The sequence below is a fragment of the Lissotriton helveticus genome, chromosome 5_1, assembly GCF_964261635.1.
Source record: "Lissotriton helveticus chromosome 5_1, aLisHel1.1, whole genome shotgun sequence".
NCBI classification, from domain to species: Eukaryota; Metazoa; Chordata; class Amphibia; order Caudata; family Salamandridae; genus Lissotriton; species Lissotriton helveticus.
In genome coordinates, this window is record NC_136065.1 from 492,500,976 (window position 1) to 492,521,807 (window position 20,832).

Consider the following 20,832-nt stretch of genomic DNA (forward strand, 5'->3'; position numbering starts at 1 on the left):
CTCTTTGCGGTAATGATTACTTTCTGTAAATGTAGTTTCCTTTCCTTTTCCTAGATCGTGGAGTACCCACTGTTGGTGTGAAGAATGACCAGAAGGTACACTGTATTTCACTGTAAGTCAGGGGTCCCTCCCAGTACCTACGTTGAGGTATCCTGTCTTCCTCATTTCATCTACCTGTCACACAGGCTTTTGTGTTCACATTCCATTCTCCTACTTAACTTTCATCAATTTGTAAACTTGTTGGCACTTTGAAAACTTGACCATGGGTTATTTTAGGCGAGGGGGCGGGAAATCAAACTGGACAGGAGATTCACCCATTGATGTAGTAGGTGGGCGGGTCCAGTGGCCGGCAGAAGGACGCTTTTGAGAGCGCGTGTCGACCGGGTCTACAGTGTCACCTGCAGCTAGAGGAGGAGCAGGCAACGTGTCTGGGAGCAGCGGGGAGGATAGTGGGACACCAAGTAACAAGCTGCGCGCAGGACAGAACGCCAGGGAGACGGAAGAGCTAGGACGGAGCAAAAAACGACGACTGCGGGACACCGAGTGTCGCGAGGACAGATCAGGAGCGACTGGGTGCACGAGGACAAGGGTGGGGAGGAGCGCGCGCAGGACAGTCTGCAGGGCAAAGGTGCACGAGGGCACACCGTTAGTCAACGAGGCGCGAGAGCAGGTCTGCGCGAGGGAAGCGGGGCCGTGAAAGGGTTAAAGAGTGAGACAGTGGTCAAGGCGCGTGAAGGTGTGAAGCGCCATCCAGCTTTAAAGAGAAGCAGAAACCAGGATGGCGGCCCGGACACGAACCCTTCGGCTGGAGCGCGGGGAGCGAGTGCAGGCGGTGTGCGTCCTGGGGACCCGTCTCACCATAGACATCAACGGGTGAGTGACCGCCCACGTGTGCGGGACCTTCCTTGCAGAAACTGGGCATCCCTAAAATTACATATCCTCCAAATACAGGACCGACCTCCCGTATATCACTATCTTGGAGAATAGCGTATGTGAAGTGGACCCCAAAAGCAGCGAAGATGAAGCTCACAGCACTCACCTGGTAAACTGGGAGTCTGGCACCTCAAAATGATAGCAGGGCAGACAGGCGAACATTCTGGAAAGGTCCAGGGGAGATACTACTTTGCTCTTTATTTGTGTTACTTATAGAAAAAAAACGTTCATGAATAACCCATTATCATGAAAGAAGAAGGGTTACTTATAAATAGATGAAATAGAAAGAATAGTGACCCTTCTGTTTCTCCTTACAGAGAAAACCAGTATAACCTAGGACCCACTGCAGATAAGAGGGGCGCTAGAGAGACACGTTCCCGGATCAACAAAACTTCCTGCATGGGTGGGAGATCCCAGGAGAGAAAACGAATAGTGAAAAGGAGAAATTAACTCAGGGGATTGGTCTAGTTGGATAGGTCATAGTCCAGAAGCAGGAGAGCTACACAGAGAGTAAATCACCTAAAGGGCAAAACAGCGCACCATTAGAAACTCAAAAGAAACACCAAGATAGATAAGCGACAATCTGCTAGACAGGGGAGCTCAGCTAGATAGCCCAAGTAGAAAGTGCCCTCCCCCACACAGGTAGTCATGTTTAAGAAGTAGCGGATAGCAACGTGAAACAGTAAGCTACACAAAATGTGACTCAAACTGCCCCCCAGAAAGGAAGGAGCTTCAACAGAAAAACAGAGAACTCAACAAAGAATTGGCATGAAAGATAGAGAGGGGAAACATCATTAACAACGAAGGCAGTACTACGCGTAACGTTTACAACGAGGCACTTACCACGTAAACGTCTTTCCAACGCGTATGCCTTCAACGATCGTATTTACCACGAAAAAAAAAACCGAAGGATTAAAAAGGGGGGTTGGGGGGGGTCTCCCCCCCCATAAAAAAACGATCCCGCCGTGCCGAAAAAAACAGTGTCATAAGAGAGGAAGCGGAATAAACTTCCGTTTCCTCTTTATGACGTAAGAACGACGTGGCAAAGAAGATGAGGGGAAAACGAATTCCGTGGTAACGCATGCGTGGAAAAGGCATGCGTTGCAACGGAATTCGTGGTAACAACATATAACCATAGAGAGAGATTTTTTTCATAAATACACAGCACCAGCAGAGAGGCAGCAGAGTCCACAACAACACATTCAACGCCTCATCCAAGAGTATTCTTGAGGAAACAAGGTTGAGGGTATCACAAAGAAATGCAAAATGAGTAGCCAAAAAGATTATGTGCAGATCCAATAACCTTAGCACATTTTAGGTAGCCTCTAGGGATTGCAGAGGCGTCGCATAGAGCTGTCGTGTGGTTCTTCTTAGATTCATGCAGCTGTAACTGAAGAGGCAAGCTTAAATAAACTCGTAAATGATGCTAAATTTGACCTGCACTGGTTGCCAGTCTGCGACTTGAAAATAACACAGTTGTTTCCTGCGGGAGGTTGTAGATATCTACTCATGTTTGAGAATTGTTTGAAATGATTGTTGTATTCTGATACCCCTTGCTTCCTCTGTGGTCTTTCTATTACCCTCTCAAATGCATCATATTCAATTAGCTGCCTTTTTGACACTTCTGATATCCTGATTTCGAAATTTGACTTGCTAAGTGATTTGTTAAACGATCTAGTGGTGGAAATATTTAACATGTTATCTCTGCTTACATCGACGGGACCTGCTAGGTTTAAATGCTGATGTACCTAGCCTTTTTTGTACATCTTGCATTGGTCAATTAAAATTACTTTTTACTAGAACATAGTCAACTCTTTGAAATGTTCAATCAATGTAACACCTTAAGCTGCAATCAATATTTTTTGCGTTCCAGTCCTGCCAAAATCTGCTGGACACTGCAGTATTTGAGCTGAGTGAGGAGCGACACAAGATGCCTTACAGAAACTGGTTTACTCAGTTACAGCCATAGTAAAGGTGTTACAGTCAGTCTTCGGATATGTGCAATATACACTGAAGAGGTATTGGGAAGACCGGTCAGAGGAAGATGCAACTTTTTTTTTCATATGTGTTAATCAATGAAAGTAGACAAGTATTTAGATTTAAGGTTCTTCAAGATGTCCAAAATAGTGGCAATTACGTGTGTTAAAAGATAACCCCAAAGTAATTAGTTGGTATAATATCCTTTGTACAAACGGGACAGCATGTACGTTATTAATTTGTCCTATAGATTAAGAATCATTTTCAACAGAAAACAGCAGCGACACCAAAAGCAATACATGTATCTAGGGCTTGCCCTCCTTAAAGAAAATAAAAAAAGGTTAACATCTCATTTTATAGAGGTATTAAAAGCCTGTATGATTACATCTAAAGATAAAACTATGTGAAAACAAGTTTAAAAACAGTATATTCAAATACTGACTAGACCAGTATTTGGAGCAGTAGATGATACAAACAGGGATTAGTAGTAGTGACAATGGCACACAGATGTCGTGTTGGTTCATTTCTCAAGATTTCAGAGTGCTGCACCTCCCAAGATGGTGGTGTTGTTCTGCTTAGAGAAGAATATGGCTAAATATTTAATGAAAACCTCCACACTCATTCATTTAGTCTTTATGTGTAGTAAAGTGCCTTATTGTGAACAAGAGATAAATTACCTATTGAATTTCTTCTGAACAGTCAGTGCAAAACAATCCTGTGATGCAATTTCACAATCATGACAGGCACATTCTGAAGAAAGTAAGGGATCGCGGAACGTTACTGAGACGTCTGCTCTGTACATGTTCCAAATTAAAGCATGTGACTCAGAAACAGAATTCCAAGAGTAGAGGTCGTATTAAGAATGTGTTGGGTAGCAGTAGTGAGATTTAATCACCACCTTTCTGGTGAAAGCCTGCTTGATAGTGGCAGAACGGAATCAATGGAATCAAAAGCAGACAGCTTGGAAAAGCATTCAGTGTTCTTCCTTGGGGCACCACATACACAGCCAATTTTAAGACTAAGAAACGTTTATTCTAAGGCATCACACCCTGTCATTGGCGGTGAAGCATAATATAATGGACCAGATAATTCAGTGTTTTTTTTCATTCCAACTGTTCTTCCTTCATTTTGCTTTAGGTGATTAATGTAGTGAAGACTTAGAGGGTCATTAGGATGGCGGGCGGACATAACGGAGAACGGGACCGCCCGCCATAAGGGCGGGGGTCCCGTAGGGGGAATTAGAATGTGCCCGCCACAGTGGCGGGCACACCCTACATGTTTAGCATTGTGGCGGGCGGTGCACTCTGCACCGCCCGCCACAATGCTAAAGAATACTGAACGCATTTGCATATGCAAAACTGCAGGCACCGCGCGGTGCCTGCCGCTTTGCATATGCAAATGTGGGGGGGTACCATAGGTACCCCCCCTGTGATCCCCCACCTCTGCCATCACCTGGGGGCCCCGCAGGCGGCCCCCACAGCACACACAGCCTGCATTTCCGTGGTGGCATTGCCGCCGCGGAAAGGCCCCTTACACCAACCATTGTAATATGGCTGGCGGTGTCCATTGGACACCGCCACCATATTATTCCCTTTCCGCCGCGGTCGCAAGGCGACCGCGGCGGTAAAGCGGCGGACGGTCTTTACGTCCGCCGCGCTCCCCCCGCCATCCTAATACGGCATAGGTGTCAGGCGGATTGCCTCCGTCAGGCCCGCGGTGGCTACCGCCAGCCTGGCGGAGGCAATCTGCCCGACATCATAATGGGCCCCTTAATTTGGAATTCTTTACAGAGATTGAAAATCAATTTATTAAAAGAGTATGGAATAGATATGACAGTAGAGTTGTTTACATAAGTGGGGAAGGCTGATCAATCATATTTGTTTTTGTTGGAGGATGTAATGGCAAAACTTTATTTTGGCCTTGGGCGCTGCTGTTGTAGGCTGAAGGATGACTAAAGCCCAAGAAAACGTGGGCTACAGTAGATGACTCAGCAATGTAGGCTTTCACGTTTAGCTTCTTAGGCTTGCTCGATAGATTGTTCCAGAGATCAGCAATAAGTAGATTGAATCGTCTGAATCAAGCAGCCAGGTGCCTTTGAGAACAATTGGAGATTGGGCAAGCTAAGCACAAGGGAGAGCCCATTCTAGAGTCTTAGAAGGTTATGGTGTTTCTTGAAAAGCGAACATCTGGATATTTGATGCGACCTGTGGTGGATTTTGAGCGTTGCTGTAGCTTGGCTGTGGATTGTGTTTGTTCAGCCTGAGATGGAGACTTTCTCACAGGGTAGACTGTTTTTTTTGTGAAGACATCTCATAAGTGCACCCAATGATAGTATTGAATAGGATGTGGACTGGACTAAGAAATAATTTATTTTAATGATGCGTGTATAAGGTCATATTTCTGGTTGCTTTACAAGGGCTATTGCTTGAAACACTGTGCTTAAAGAGCACCAGAGTGGAGTTTAGTATTTTCTGTTAATGATGGGTTGTTCACATTGACGTGTTGTCCACACTGATGCGTAGGAGTATGAGAACTTGGTGGCCCCCTTACAGTTGAATGCATGCAGCTCAAGTGTGACCTCATGTACAAGGGTGAGCTTCTACCCTCTTCTCTGAAAAGGTTTGGTAGCTTGGTTCTTGAATTAGATGAAAGTTTCATTAAGGAATCTAATGTGCTTGTGGCATGATGTTAAAGGGGGCGTAAAGCCTTGAGGTCCATGGGGTTTATTTCCACAGAAACAGCCAATTGACTGTCGTGTATTTTGAAGTTCAGTAATTCAGTTTTATAATTTGTAAAAAGAGGATTTAGGCAAACAAAGTAATCTGTGCATCACAAAATTATCTTGCCTTGCAACCACTATTGTGGTGAATGAAGTGAAACTTTGTTTTCCCGTAGAAGTTGGTAATATACGTGTGTGCTGTATTTCGTGTTGCAGATGAATGAGCTTTTGCTGAATCTGCAGTGTGTCGTTCCCTATCCATAGATTATGCGAAAGGCTTTGAAGATGTCCTAAAAATGATGTAAAATTGTGTTTACTCATAAAGTTCGTCTTTCTTGCTTAGGTCATCAAGGTGAAAAGTTATAGACATGGTGAGAGGCGCAAATGCAGTGTATTTGAGACAGATTAAAACTGAATAATTTTTCAGTTTTCTACATTAACATATATTTTAATTTTGGAAGATACTTTATATAGATATGTACCAGTAGTTACTCAACTGCATTTTGTGATCTTGAAGAAATGACTCCAGCCTTGCATTTCATACTTTATAACCATGTGTAGTCCTGGTTTCCACGCTATTGCGCTATGCATGTCCTCATTTGGTAATCCTTTTGTGGTAATGGTTTGGTGGTTACCTACGCAGGAGTGCTACCACTTCGTACTGTGCTTGTAAATTGCACCGTTCGGATAAACCTCTTTTTATATAAATGCAAATGATGTGTCTACCTCCCAGCTACCTGCCTAGAAAACCCTCTAACATGCATCCTCTCAATAAGAATCAGATGCACAAAGCTGGTTGAGTGCCATATTCTGAAAGTTTATTATGAAGGCCATGACACAGAAGAGTAAATGTATATAGGACAGCCAAGTACAACAAGAAGTGAAGTACACTAACCTATATGTGGCACACAGACATACCCATACTGTACAGCAATTCCTAGTGATGGAGCAACCTTTCCCCCTTTGTCCAGTGTAGGCAGTAACAACTGTTCCCTTCCAGATCTTATAGTACTCAGAAGTGGCTTACACGTACTCTACTCAATTAGAGATAACATTGTACCTCTGTCATGTGTAGTTGGTTGAGGTCAGTCCCCCATGATTCTCTCTGGCTCAAATATGTGACAGGCTACCCTTTAACTCCTTCATTGGATGATATGTAGAGTTTGATAATGACTGAAAGCTGATGCCTATAGGAAGGTCCCTTTCCTTTATGTGACCCTGAAACCTACCTGGTACCCTGAAGCTTCCCCACTACTTTAGTCAGCCGTAGGGGTATTTCACTATGTATCACTCACTTGCTGCTTGCGCAAGGAATTGACTGGTCTGGTAACTCCTCTATGGTTCACTGCACTGCTTGAAGCATGGCTGCATGATATGGAGATCCTCCGGTACGCCGGTTGCTAGCAGCTTGATGAGACCTATATCCATGCTAACCAGCTCTTGGGGCACTTTGGTTCAATGTCTTCCTTTTGTGAAATATCTGGTCTTACAAGTCCCTCTAACACAAGGTGTTATCCATTCCAGCACAGGTCTGCTCCCTTCAGAGACAAGCTTTCTACTTCTGCAGTCTGGAAAATATCACACACTCATACTCCCTTGCACATATGGATAGCTATTCGGACATCAGCAGTTTGCTGTCACAGCCAAAAAGCCATTACATTACCATTGCTTTCATCATTCTCCTTCCTGGATGAGATTAAAAAAAGCAGCTTATTTCATGTCTCGTAAAGGTGGTTAACCTTTTCCTTAGCTATCATTATATGTGGTGCAGTCACATACCTTCCTCTATGCACACCGTAACATATCTGAAGGGAATGCAGGACTATACCTTTGTATTCCTTCAAGTGCACCTTCCATACCCAAATATGATAACTATGTTTGCACATTCCTCACTCTGCATTCCAAATTGTATCCTGATTAAGTTCATTGTCTCCTCATGTTCTCCACTTCAGCAGTTAAAGCTATTGTGGTAGTGTTAGTGACTCCTTTGCAGAGATCTGTCTGTAACCTGAAGGACGCAGGTTCCAATCCCAGGAGGGCTGATTCAACCTTTGACCATGAAACAGTGAGGACCAACTGTTCCAGTATTGGTAACAGGAAATTGAATAGAAAATGTTTGAGGCTAATTATTGTTATGCATTTTTCACATCTATTATTCCATCCTGTTGATGTGGGCAAAAGAGCCAAGCTGTGCTTCTTCCTAATTTGTAAGTAAGAGCTTTTAGAAATTACGAAATCACAATAAACGTGCAACTAATGCACATGTCGTGTGTCCTTTGGCATTGTCACTTTCAAGTTGGTTTAAAAGAAGTGGTGGAAGAGGTAGAAAATGTGGGCAACACCAATAGAATCGTTAGTAGCATTTCTGGGAAGTAAGAAATAAAACATGGGTCTGTGGACAGGAGGAAAAGCTAAAGGTGACAAAGATGGGTTGCCTTCTGTCCAGACGTTTTCAGCAGCTTGAAGGTTGGAGGTCACTCGGAAGAGCAACATGTGCGGCGTTTTCAGCCGGAGGGTCCGCGTTTTGGAATCATGTAAAGATGCTCGTCTGAAATAGCTTGTTGCATTCCTTTCCCGATCAATGTTAATGCTGCAGACAAATGATGAGCTGCACATTTTAAGAGCCCCACTGTTAACGGAATTCACAAGTCTAAATTAAGAAAGAGTAAGGCAAGGTGAAGCATGACAACGTCCCTGTTGATAACACTTCTACACATATTTTGGTTCAAATACTCGTATTACATTTCAACTGCTATCTTTGCTGTTTCCTTACTGTTGCTGACGGCTTATTTCTTTCTCTTGCTGGCGCCCCGCCATGCCTGTAGCAATAAAACACTCGAATTTCATAAGGCAAATCTCTTTAACCGCATTCTCGGAGCAAGTGAAGATGTTAAAAGCTTCGATAAAGAGATTTATTAAGGCGTGCATAAAGTTCTGCTTATAAACCAAGGGGCAGATTTATGAGCTCTGGCGCATCTCTGAAATCAGCAGGGATGCGCCAGAACTGATGCGTCACGCAATTCCCTCCTTGCGGCACCACAGATGCGCCGCATTTACAATGCGGCGCACCATGGTGCAAGGAAGGGCAGATGCGTGACGCATCTTGTGGTGTACAGGCGGTGCATTGCTGGAGTAGCGTCGCAAGTGCGACGCAACTCCTGCAATGTACAGAGGCCACCCACACATAACGTGGTGCGTCACTCCTTACACCTGCTTCAAGCAGGCGTAAGGATTTGACCCAGCAGCGTCGTAAAACTGACTCAGTGAAATCTTGTAGATTTTACTGCGTCAGTTTTACGGGGCTTTCCTACGAGGGAACGCCCACCCTGCGACAGAACGCCCACATGAAACCTGACGCAGGTTTCATGTGGCGCAGAGCTTTATAACGTGACGCATCTGCCTAGATGCGTCACGTTGTAAATAGGTCGCAGGGATGCGCCAGGTTTCCGCGCCGTTGCGTGACGCAACAGCGGCGTAAACGTGGCGCAAGTCCGACATAAATCTGCCCCCAAGCATACAGCTTTGTTTTAGGATTAAAAACAAAGCCCAGTCATTCATAACTTGACAGCGTTTTAAAATGTTATACACCTGCTGAATGAATCTGTTTGCTAAGCATTAGCATAACATTATTTGTATGGTCATTATTTCATTTTACTAGATTACAGTACATCACTGTATTTAGTGACATTTATTAAAATCATTAATTTCTAAATATTTATTTGGAAAAATGTAAGACATAATACCCAGACAGTATTGTCACGAGTAAGTCAAGGTATATACAACTTTTTGGTATGCACATTAAGAATGGACAAAAATATTATAATTTAAGTAACACATAATAAATTAAAGCATATATGAAAAAAGATTGTACAGCACACACTCGGTACTTAATTACTTCAGGATGCCTCCACTTATTGCAAACACAAATTAATCACATGAAGAAGTTAGGATTTGAATTCATGTTACACAGTCTCAAACACCACAACCTGTCTCTAAGGTGGTAGGGCGGGACCGATATCTGTCCATTGATGTGTTTCAAGAGCAGTATTAGGATACTTTTCAATACAGCTGAAATACAGTGATAAATCAGCCTGACAACATATACCAGTGGCCGCATTTAGAGTAGAGCAGTCAGCCACCTGCCCAGCCCAAAATAAAGGATAACCAACCCTCCGCGTCTAGAATACACAAACACAATTTAAGCCCATCTATCCAAGCACCTCAGGGTCCCCAATGCACAAATAATATGCGACTTACACATTTTCCACATTCATATCCATCCTCCATTTTGGAACTGCTGCTTTGTTCTCTTCCATCTACTGTCTCCTCACTTTCTAAGCCTGAAGTCTTATGGAACCATGGAATGCAGGTGAGCGCTTGAAGGGCATTAGTGTTAGACAACGTGGATGTAGAGACTTAGTTTGATTGGATGAGAGGCAATATATAGAAAACAAACATTTAGACACATACAAATATGTAAACACAATCCGTTACAGATTTATTAATATTGAGATGTCTTTTATTTTCTGTTGTGCTTCACAAGGTATAAACAGCCAACACGTTTTGCTCAAACATGGGCTTCTTCAGGACACTATAGTATGTAAGGAAAGGCGTATCCGATAACGCGTTTATCCAAGAAGGATGATTTGAGATGAATCCTAATGCATTTACTATGCGCTCCTGTAGCTGGTAGTCCAATGTTCAGTCCACACTGGTGTGATCGGCGAAGCTTCTCCTGACCAGGCCCATTGACGTCGCTAACGGACCAGGCGCAGGGTTTCAATATGCGGTGAATGCCACTTTCAAAATAGTAGTTAATTGCTATCCGGTCACTGGCAACTACCACCCTGGTAGCACTGAACCCAGTGTGGATTGAACATTGGAGTACCAGCTACACTTTCGTCTGGTCTTCTTTCTCGCTCTACCACAAGCTTATAGTAAATGCTCTGACTCATTTTGACTTCACTCTGGTGCATTGCAATTTACTGTTAATTCTCAACACAAAATGATCATAATCACTTTCAAATCAATCAATTAACTCATGACAATCCTTATATATTATACAAGAGATAAAGGTGAAATAAGTGAGCTCAACTCAATGTATTATGAGCTTGCTAGTTTAAACTATATTGGCCATTCAAAAGACAAACTTCCAGATCGCCAAAACAATCTGTAGTTTCTTGGCCTCCAATATCACTATTTATAACATCTAATTTTGGGTCACAGACGTCCCAGTAACCATTTAATTGTAAAGATAATTGAGCACTATAATAATTGATAGAATTCTTGATAATTGATAAAAGCTCTTAAACAGGTTGAGTTGGAAGAGCAGGTTTATTGATACAACCTGCTCTTTCAACTCAAACTGTTTAAGAGCTTTTATCAATTATCTCCTAAACAAAGAGAGTGGTAGGACTCGCACAGCCTAATTATTCTGAAGTATTCTAATGTTTATGGTCTGTTGCGTGCTACAGTGGTATCGCTGTCTAGTCCACACAGCGTACAATATAACAAGACTATTACAAAGCTACCCCAGCATGGGGGAAGGCTCCTCTGTGCACTGCTTGTAAAAGACTGAAAAAGTCTTGTTCACATTTGTCAAACAATAAAGTTTTGTTGAATTCTAAGAGTTTTGCTTTGAAGTCTTTTTTATTCATCAACTCATTATTTTCATGGTTGTTTTCATAAAGTTCATATCATCCTTGTAAGTAACATCACGGTTTCCTTGTCATAAATACATGAATGATCCCTGTTTTCTATTCCCAATGCATTTCGGGCGCTGAGATGGTCCTCCGTCAGGGGATCGCTCTACAAGTAAAGAAAGTGTGTGAGTCCAATAGTGTGTCTATCTGACATTATTGATATGGTCTATTAGTGGTAAATGTGTGATAAATTCATGCGTTAATATCATGCTCTGTGTTAAAGCTCCTGATGGCGAATGTGCCGTGTTGACGTCTGCAGTAAACAATCAGTGATAAGTATCAGAGGACTCTGTTGCAACCGGTGGTGCGATTAAGAATATCAGTGGAAGTTAAAACGATGGTGTCTTAAACCATTAATCTGCGCGTGTGCTCTTACTTCATGCTGTGCGTCTAGTGCTCGATTTTAAGTCAATGTGTGCACGTGTGTTTAAGAGCCGCAATCGTTGGCCCCCTCAATATTATGCTCACAATACAATAACAGGGTTCACTTACATGGACCATAGTCTGGTCTATCCGTGAACCTGATAAAATAAGGAAGCGGGAACAAGCCATTAGGGAACAATTAAGATAGTGGGTTGATTCGCATAACGCGTCCTCGTGTGAGGTACTTACTGATAAGCGAAGAAACTCCGCAGGGTACTCAGGGCTTCCGCGTATTCCGCAACGTAGCTGAAGCTAACGTGTTTAGGGCGTGGTGTTAATACCGGCGTGTTGATGGTGCAAACACTGAAAACGGACTGAGATCCTATATCCGTGTGAGGGTCGCCATCTTAGAATGGTGAAATCGCTAGTGAGCTAGGTTATGAATGAAAGATACTGGGTATGTCAAACTTGCTAGGTGTGTAGAAACATGGGGTGCAATATGATAATACGCAAAGACGTAAACAAGACAGCTCAAAGATGAAGTTACATCAGTTATAACAAACATATACTCATGATGTATGAATAATAATACATAATATTAAGTGCGAGATAAGTATGGAGAGTTCTCAGCATGTGCACATATAAATCACAGATAACATAGGAATTCCATCCTATCATTCAAACCGTTAGGTTGCATCGTCGCCATGTAACGGATCCAGTAGTTCTCTCTTTTCAAAAGAGTGTTTTTGTTGTCTCTGGTGGGTTTGATCTGTTCCAAAACAAGGAACTTCAACTGTGCCACATTGTGATGCTTCTCAAGAAAGTGCGCTGCTACGGTGGACTTGATGTTTTTGGTCCGTATATTACTCTTGTGCTCGAGTATTCGCACTCGTATTTTCCTTTCTGTATGGCCTACGTAGCATAAGCCACACGGGCATTTCAGCATGTATATGACATTTGATGAATTACATGTGGCATTCACCTTCAACTTGATTTTATTGCCTTTCATGGGATGGTTGGTGTAGTTCCCTGTTATGGCGTTATGACAATTGCTACAATTGTAGCATGGCATGAGTCCCCTGTATGTCACTGAGGGATGTTGATCACAGGGTCTCGTGAGTATCTCATTTAGGTTGCGTCCTCTGGTGTAAGCAAAGATCGCCTGTTGGGCGAATGCGCCTTGAAAATCGGGTTCAGTACTTAAGAGTGACCAATGTTTAGATATGATTATCCTGAATTTGTTGCTGAGGGTGGTGTATTTGGATACCACCACCATGCGTGTGTTTCCTGCTTTGGGTTTTACTTGAAGCAAATCTTTGCGATTGATCTTCTCACATCGTGCTGCCGCTCTGTCTAATGTCTCTTGTGGATAGCCACGATCCTTGAATCTCTCAAGTGTGTTTTTCAACTCTTGTTGGCTGTCCTTGTGAGAGGACACGATGCGCTTGACCCTTAACAGTTGCGAGTAGGGTAAGTTTAGTTTGAGACCTGGTCGGTGGAAGCTGTTGAAGTGTAGAATCGAATTGCGATCCGTAGGTTTGCGAAAAATTGTGGTTGATACTTTGCCATCTTGTCTTTGGATTTCTACATCCAGAAAATGAATACTGTGATTATCATAGTTCCAGGTGAATTGAAATCGACCGGTGATGTTGTTCCAGTGCTCCAGAAAATTGTGGAGGGTTATACTTGTGCCTGACCACAGTATAAAAATGTCATCTATAAACCTGAGGTATAATCTACCGTGTGTTTGCCAGGCTGGGTCATTCAGGATGTGCGTCTCCTCGAACATCTTCATGAATAAATTGGCATTGGATGGTGCTGCGCAATTACCCATAGAAGTCCCGTATAGTTGGTGAAACCAGTTGTCATTGACTTTAAAGTAGCTATGGTACAAGGTGAATATCATAAGTTCCATCAATAGTACTTGTAAATCAGTGTCCAATGTAGATCCGTTGAGTGCCATCTCTACAGCTTCTAAACCCATGTCATGGGGTATCGAGGTGTACAACGAGCACACGTCTACCGTGCACAGTAGTAGGTCCTAGTCTTCCAGCTGGTCAGTACATGCGTTCAACTTCACCAAAAAATCAGTGGTATCCCTGATATAAGATCCGGTTGTAATGACAAACGATTGCAAATATCTATCGATGAACTTACCAATTGTTTCATGTATACTGTAGGTCGAAGTGGAGGTCTAGTCGGGTGTTTGTGCACTTTGGGCACCATGTATAAAACCGGTGCTGCAGGGTTGTTGGGTGCAAGGTATCGTCTAGCTCTGTCTGTGATGGTACCATTATCAAATGCTTGATTCACAATTTTGATTAATCTAGATGAAAACTCCTCGGTGGGATCTGTTTGGAGTGGGGAGTATATGTTTCTGTCCGATGTATGGGCCTTAACCTGTTCATCATAATATGTTGCGTCCATGATCACCAACGCTCCACCTTTGTCTGCTGTTTGGCAGACAATAGATTTGTTGTTAGCCAGTTTCTGTAAGATGTTGTTCTCTTGTTTCGTGAGGTTTCCACGTTTCATTTGCTGTTGAAATGGTAAGGATGCTATCTCATGCTTAACCAGATTTTCAAACGTATCTATGATCTTGTGGCTCTGTGGGGCCAAAAATGTGCTGTGGGGGCGAAGCCCTCTCAGTATGTCATCCTCACGCATGGGTGTAGGGATCACGTTCTGAAAATAATGGCATAAGCGAATGTTACGCAAAAGTTTAAAAACACTTACTTCCATTTCTAATGTATTCGTCCTTGTGGTGGGGACAAAAGATTGTCCTTTTTGTAGAGTGTGGGTTTCCTCTTTAGACAGTTGATATGATGAAATGTCAATCACCAGGTTGTTATGGTCCATTATTTCTTGCGGGTGCCCCACCATCGGTTGCAACGGAGTCCTCTGATACTTATCACTGATTGTTTACTGCAGACGTCAACACGGCACATTCGCCATCAGGAGCTTTAACACAGAGCATGATATTAACGCATGAATTTATCACACATTTACCACTAATAGAACATATCAATAATGTCAGATAGACACACTAATGGACTCACACACTTTCTTTACTTGTAGAGCGATCCCTGACGAAGGGCCATCTCAGCGCCCGAAATGCATTGGGAATAGAAAACAGGGATCATTCATGTATTTATGACAAGGAAACCGTGATGTTACTTACAAGGATGATATGAACTTTTTGAAAACAACCATGAAAATAATGAGTTGATGAATAAAAAAGACTTCAAAAGCAAAAGTCTTTGAATTCAACAAAAACTTTATTGTTTGACAAATGTGAGCAAGATTTTTTCAGTCTTTTACTAGCAGTGCACAGAGGAGCCTTCCTCCATGCTGGGGTAGCTTTGTAATAGTCTTTTCTCCTAAACAAAACAGAAAGTGATTGGATATTCATTAAGCATACATTCACCTATTATTTTCATATCTTTTAAAATTGCTTATAGTTGCTGGGTCCAGGTTTAAAATAACAATTGACAAAAGTAAGATTTGCTAATTATGCATTATTTGCCTTACTGCATTGAAGATGCATAACTAGTACAGAGCAAGTTTTATATAGATCTCCTGCTGAGGCCCCAGTCTTTAGGAGTATATTTTTGATATGGTTGGAGTTGGACATCTGCCGAATATACATAGGACCAATCCTCAGTGGTAAATTCACATGTACAGGGATAATGTCATTCCAGTGACATGCAGGTATACAATCTGTAGAGAGCGGTGCAGGGTGCTGTGATTTTGTTGGCCTACAAGGCATATGATTGTATTTACTTGCACCACTCTCACTTTTTGACAGTTTATCTCAGACCTCAGGGAGAAGTGTGGCTCACCGATTAGAGCGGCAGACCCTGAGGCCGAGGTCTGGCCCGGGACCAGGGATCAATTCCTGACGCGGCAGGGTCTTGGGCTCAATGTCCACGGACTCGATATTTCTCAACTCAGTGCCTACTCTAATCATGGGTCCCACTCTGCAACTCTGGGCAATAGCTTGCTTAATCTCCACAACGGCCTCGAAAGCGCTAGGATGCCTGGTTCACCTTGGGGGTGCCCAGTAGGGGGCATCTCACAGGGAAAGCCAGGAAGGGTTCCACAGCGGTATACAGCGCCAGGATGCCTGAAAGGTGATAGTGCGCTTTACAAGTATACATACATTTACATACATTTACCTTCCTCTGCCCTTTGTCCTCTTGAGTTGTTTACCATCTAGTCCTTCCAGATTTCTAAATATGCCTCGCTCGTTCTTTGAGTCCTCCAGTATCCTTAGTCATCCTCCTCCACCCTTGTTTCAGGATTACAAATCCTACATCCTCACAACCCTCTAGCCTAGTCCGATGATCCCCCATCCCCCCAGCCCTTGTCCTAGTCACACCATGATTTCCATCACCTACCTGCTCATGCTCCGTGCCCCATTTGTCCTCTAACATGGAATTTCCACTCTAATCTCCAGATTTAACCACCCATGTCAACCTCTTCATGCACCCGCACATATCCATCATGACATAACAAAGATAATAATTATTCAAGCCTAAGTACTGTCCCTCACTAAATCGGACGTATCTACCTTGCTTTACAATCACTTAAACATCCTGCACCTGATTCTCAAACTGTACTTTATAGTATGTTTTGTGGTACTACGAAACGTACAGCAAAATGTATGTTTTACCTTTAATTTTGCTTGAAGAATTCCCTGCCCTGACTGTGGAATCTCCGGACATTTAAGTATAGGTTTTTAGTAGTAAACGTGGGAGGGACACCGGGGAGTGTGTGGGAGCATGGGTATACTTACTAATAAAGGGAATGAGATTAGGAATGTGTAAGAGGGCTTCCGGGAGGGTTAGAGAGGAGTTTCAGGCGGCACACAACCAACCCACACAAGAGTTAGTCAACTGCATTACTCTGGGGGTGGAAATAAGTAACGTACATGTTTGTGGTAAGTTTACACTCATGTTTGTGAATACTGAAAGTAGTAGACTTACTACAAAGTGTAAATGTATTTAAACGTGTATTTTACCTTTGTGAATCAGGCCAACTGCCTTTATATTGCTCCACCAACAAACTCTTTCCTCTGATTCTGCATGTGTAATGATCAATCATTTTACATCAAAGCAGTACGCAGATCTGATTCACACAAACATAAATTTCCATTTATGACCATCTTTGTGACATTGATCAACCTTCATTACACAACCACGACAGGAGCCCTTTACACTGACAAAGCAACTTTCATCCACCTCCCTGAAAGAAGAGAAATTGTTGACCGCAGGGTCAACAAAGACAGCACAACCACTAGTTCTCAAGAACTGTACTTGATCCTGTATTACTGTCTGACTTAGTCACCCTCTCAGTGCTTCCCTTAGGCTTCTTGCCCTCTGACAAAACAATCATACAGTTAATCATTTCTGTCCCTCTATAACACTTTCCACCATTCCATCGCGATATTCCAATAAAACCCAAATTCCAACCTGACTTTCTCCCACAACATGTGTAAACATACTTCTCACACTATTCTTCCTGCCTCCAGAGCACACTCCTTAGGAGGCTTTTACAATATTCTACAAAGCCCTGTTCACTGCTTATACCATCTTGTGCCCCACATACAAGTTCTTACCCGTAAAACTCTGCCTGCAGCATTGGAACACTTCTGTCATCGGAACTAAAAAATGACTTGTTCTTAAATACAAAAAGTTCCCATTCCTTGTTGCCTTTGTGAAGTACAGAGGTGCTCAGCTGAGACTTACCACCACCCTAGATGCTGTGAAATTAAACAACTTAATTATTGTAAATTACATCAATCTTGTCATCCCAGCAAGCTACAAAACTCCATTCACTCCTATCCCCTCCTCATGACCACATATTTTATGTATTTATTTATTTTAAAGGTTTTATATAGCGCTGGCTAGACCCGGAGGTATCAGAGCGCTTTACATGAGCATCAGATCGTAGTTACAGGTTACATCGTTACAAAGGTTACACATTTATTAGAGCATGGCAACATAGTCACATGTAAGGTCAAGATAAACAATAAGCACAAATACGAAAGGGGAAAAGCAGGCAGGGGAAAGATTCAGGGTAGGGGGAAGGAGCTGGGGAAGTAGATAGGCAATGAAGGCGGGAAGAGGAGGGGAGGGTGAAGGACATTGCAAGGAAAGAGGAGGAGAAGGGCGACTGGGACAAAAACCGGTAGACGAGTCAAAGCAAAGTCCAGTAAGCTGTGATCCCAGGGGAAGTGGTATCACTTCCCTATCTCTGTTGCGGGAGGCTCCCTTTACGCAGTGGACTCTCTCAGAGGGGTCTCTGAGACTTCAGGCCTACATACTGGATCCTTCCCCAAAAAGGGGAGAGGGAGTGCTTTGGCAAGGGGTGCCATACCATACCTCAGCTGTGAGTGGCTCCTTTGGCGCAGTGGACTCTCTCAGCGGGTACGCTGAGACTCCAGAGTATAAATATTGGATCTTTCCCCAACAAGGGGTGAACGAGTGCTTAATCAAAGAGCACAAAGGACAGGGGGCTAGGCAGACTAGCAGGTAAGGTGAGAGATTCAGGGGAGAGATGATAGGAGCTAGGGAGGTAGACAAAGGGAGAAATAGTACTAAATGGGAACAAATTTAATTAATGAGTTATTATATAGCACTGGCTAGACAAGATGGAATCAGAGTGCTTTACATGAGGGACAATAATGTTGCAAATTACATCAGTTAAAAGTTACAAAAGCATTTAAAGAACATAGGGGAACAAGGTGAATGGAGCAGGAAGGGTAAGGGGATAGGGTAAAGTGGTAGGAGGAAGACAGGACGTAGAGACGAGGGGAAAATAGTTACAAAAGATACCAGAAAAAACTTTTTAGGAGCATAGAAGAAAAGGAAAATGGGGTGAGGAATGGAAAGGGGGTGAGGGCAAAAGGGGTAGTGTATAGATACAGCAGAGAGATGAAGGGAAAGTTTGTCCAAGGTCCGGCTGGGTAGGTGACGGCCGAGGGGGAATCCTCGGTCCATCTCCTCTTCAGCTATCAGGTAGGTCCACCGGGCATCAGTCAAATGGCTAGGTCTCAACAGAAAAACATTAAAGGGGAAGAGGGCGAGAAGAAGGGAGTGTAGAGGGGGAAGGGGGTGGGGTGAAAGGGTAGGAGGGGGAAACGACCGAGAGACGAACGAAAGTCTGCCCTAAATCCGGCTGGGTAGGTGACGGCCGAGGGGGAATCCACAAACCATCTCACCTTCAGCTAACAGGTAGCTCCACCGGACATCGGACAAATAGCAGGGTCTCTACGGTTGAGGGAAGGTTCAGAGTACATGTCCAGGAGGGAGAGCAGGATCAACGTCAGGTGAGGGATGTGGTTAAGCTCGGGACGCTGACCAGTTCTATTGTCCGGGAGCATTAGAGCATCGTGAAGAGACCGACTGAGGCTGCCAACTTGAGGTCAGGCAGGGGGGTTGAGACCTTGGTGTTAAGTTCAGTTGGTCCCCAAAATTCCCAAAGCATAGGCGGTGTAATCCATGCCGTGAAGCAGCAAGAGGACGGGGCCAGTGTCCGCATGTCTTCAGAGGGTGTGAGTGCAGGTCTGGCGTGGCGTCTCCGGAGCCATTCTGCAATAATCAGGGAGCCCTCCCATTCTGCAGCCCAATCGAGCATACACGCTCCTCGCGTACATAATTACATCAAAGAACAGGCACAGTAGCATATAAGGAAAAGAACTCTATTCTGCACCAACCTCATAAGCCTAAATCTAGTAGACCACAACTCCTAAACATTACTTGTATTAGGAAATAAACTTAAACTTAGTAACATAACCTGCAGTAGGGAATACATCAAACCTAGACCGCAGTAGAAAACAAAAGACAGTAGGTAATACCTAGTAAGCATAAAAGCACATCTATAAGCATAAATCAAGGTGCATAAATCACACTACAAACATTACATTTCCTAGCGCCTATAAAAAGTACACTAGGGCCTTGTGCCCTACAAACCTAATAGTACCCTGGGCCAACTGGCCATCTATAAGGGGCTCAAATGCCCTCTGTCCAAAAAGTCAGGGCACGCTGCCAATGCAGCGACAGTCACGGGGGGCGCACTTGGCACAAACCTAAACGTGGCAGCTGCCCACTACTAGCTGGGCAGCTGGGAATCTTCAATGAAGGGCCTAAACGTTGCAGCTGGCACTAAGTGCTGCGCAACTGTTCAGGCCAATGTAGGGATGGGCAAAAGAGTACGTCTCACTTCTGGAGTAAAAAGACATGTCCCCTGAAATAAAGAAGAACCTAAACGGTGCAGCTGCCCACTACTTGCTGAGCAGCTGGGAAAGTGAAAATGCAGCATGGGCTCTCACTGGCCCTCAGGACAAATGTGTCCCCCTTTGTTGGAGCCACTCAGGGCTCAGTAAATAATTATTAAAACGCTGGAGCCATCTGGCTCTGACACTAATGTTGCCAAACGTTGGAACCACCTGGGCTCAGTAGAACAAATGATGCCCCCAAGAACGTGGAGTGCACCAGCGCTTTTTAAAATGAAGTATGCCAGAGGCTGGGGCAATTACGGGAGAAAATCATGGGCCCCCCTGGGCCAGCCATAAGATAATGGTGCCATCATTGGAGCCACTTGGACTCGAAAAGCGATTGTACCCCACGTTGGAGCCTCCGGGGGCTCTGTCACCAACCACGCCCCCATACACAATGAAAGAATGGGCTCCTTGGGGCCTGGGTAAACGGGGGCTAACCAACGGTTGAGCGGCCCGCTCTCGTGGCGGGCCCGCTCGGAATCTGTCCCTTGATCGGAACCACCCCGTCCCCTTGAGCCCTCACTCACCGGCCCTGGGGGCAGTTTCTCCTTCCCCGGTCTCTTCACCTGTGGCGGCGCTTCATTACTTGCCAATGACCTTGTCTCTTTTTTCTCCTCCAAAATCGAAATATTCTGATCTGCACTTGCCGCCTTATCATCGGAACAAAAAAAAATTACTTCTTTGTAAATGGAAAAATTCCCCATCCCTTATTAGTCTTTTGAAGTCAGAGCTTCTCGGATGAGACACACCACCACCCTGGATACTGCAAAATCAGCAAACTTCATTCACTCCTATCCTCTCCTCACAACCGCTTAAGCAGCCTCTTCTCTTCATTACCAGCCAATGACTTTGCC

At 43.9% G+C, this 20,832-nt stretch overlaps 1 protein-coding gene across 1 annotated transcript in view; it reads left to right on the forward strand.

The window, feature by feature from the left end:
- The first annotated feature begins 408 nt into the window (after nt 1–408).
- Nucleotides 409–20,832, forward strand: part of LOC144754689 (protein-arginine deiminase type-2-like) — a 641,882-nt gene continuing 621,458 nt past the window's right edge. The window contains exon 1 of the mRNA XM_078642812.1: nt 409–873. Coding sequence (XP_078498938.1) covers nt 779–873 — 95 coding nt within the window. The 5' untranslated portion in view covers nt 409–778. The remainder of the gene's footprint in view (nt 874–20,832) is intronic.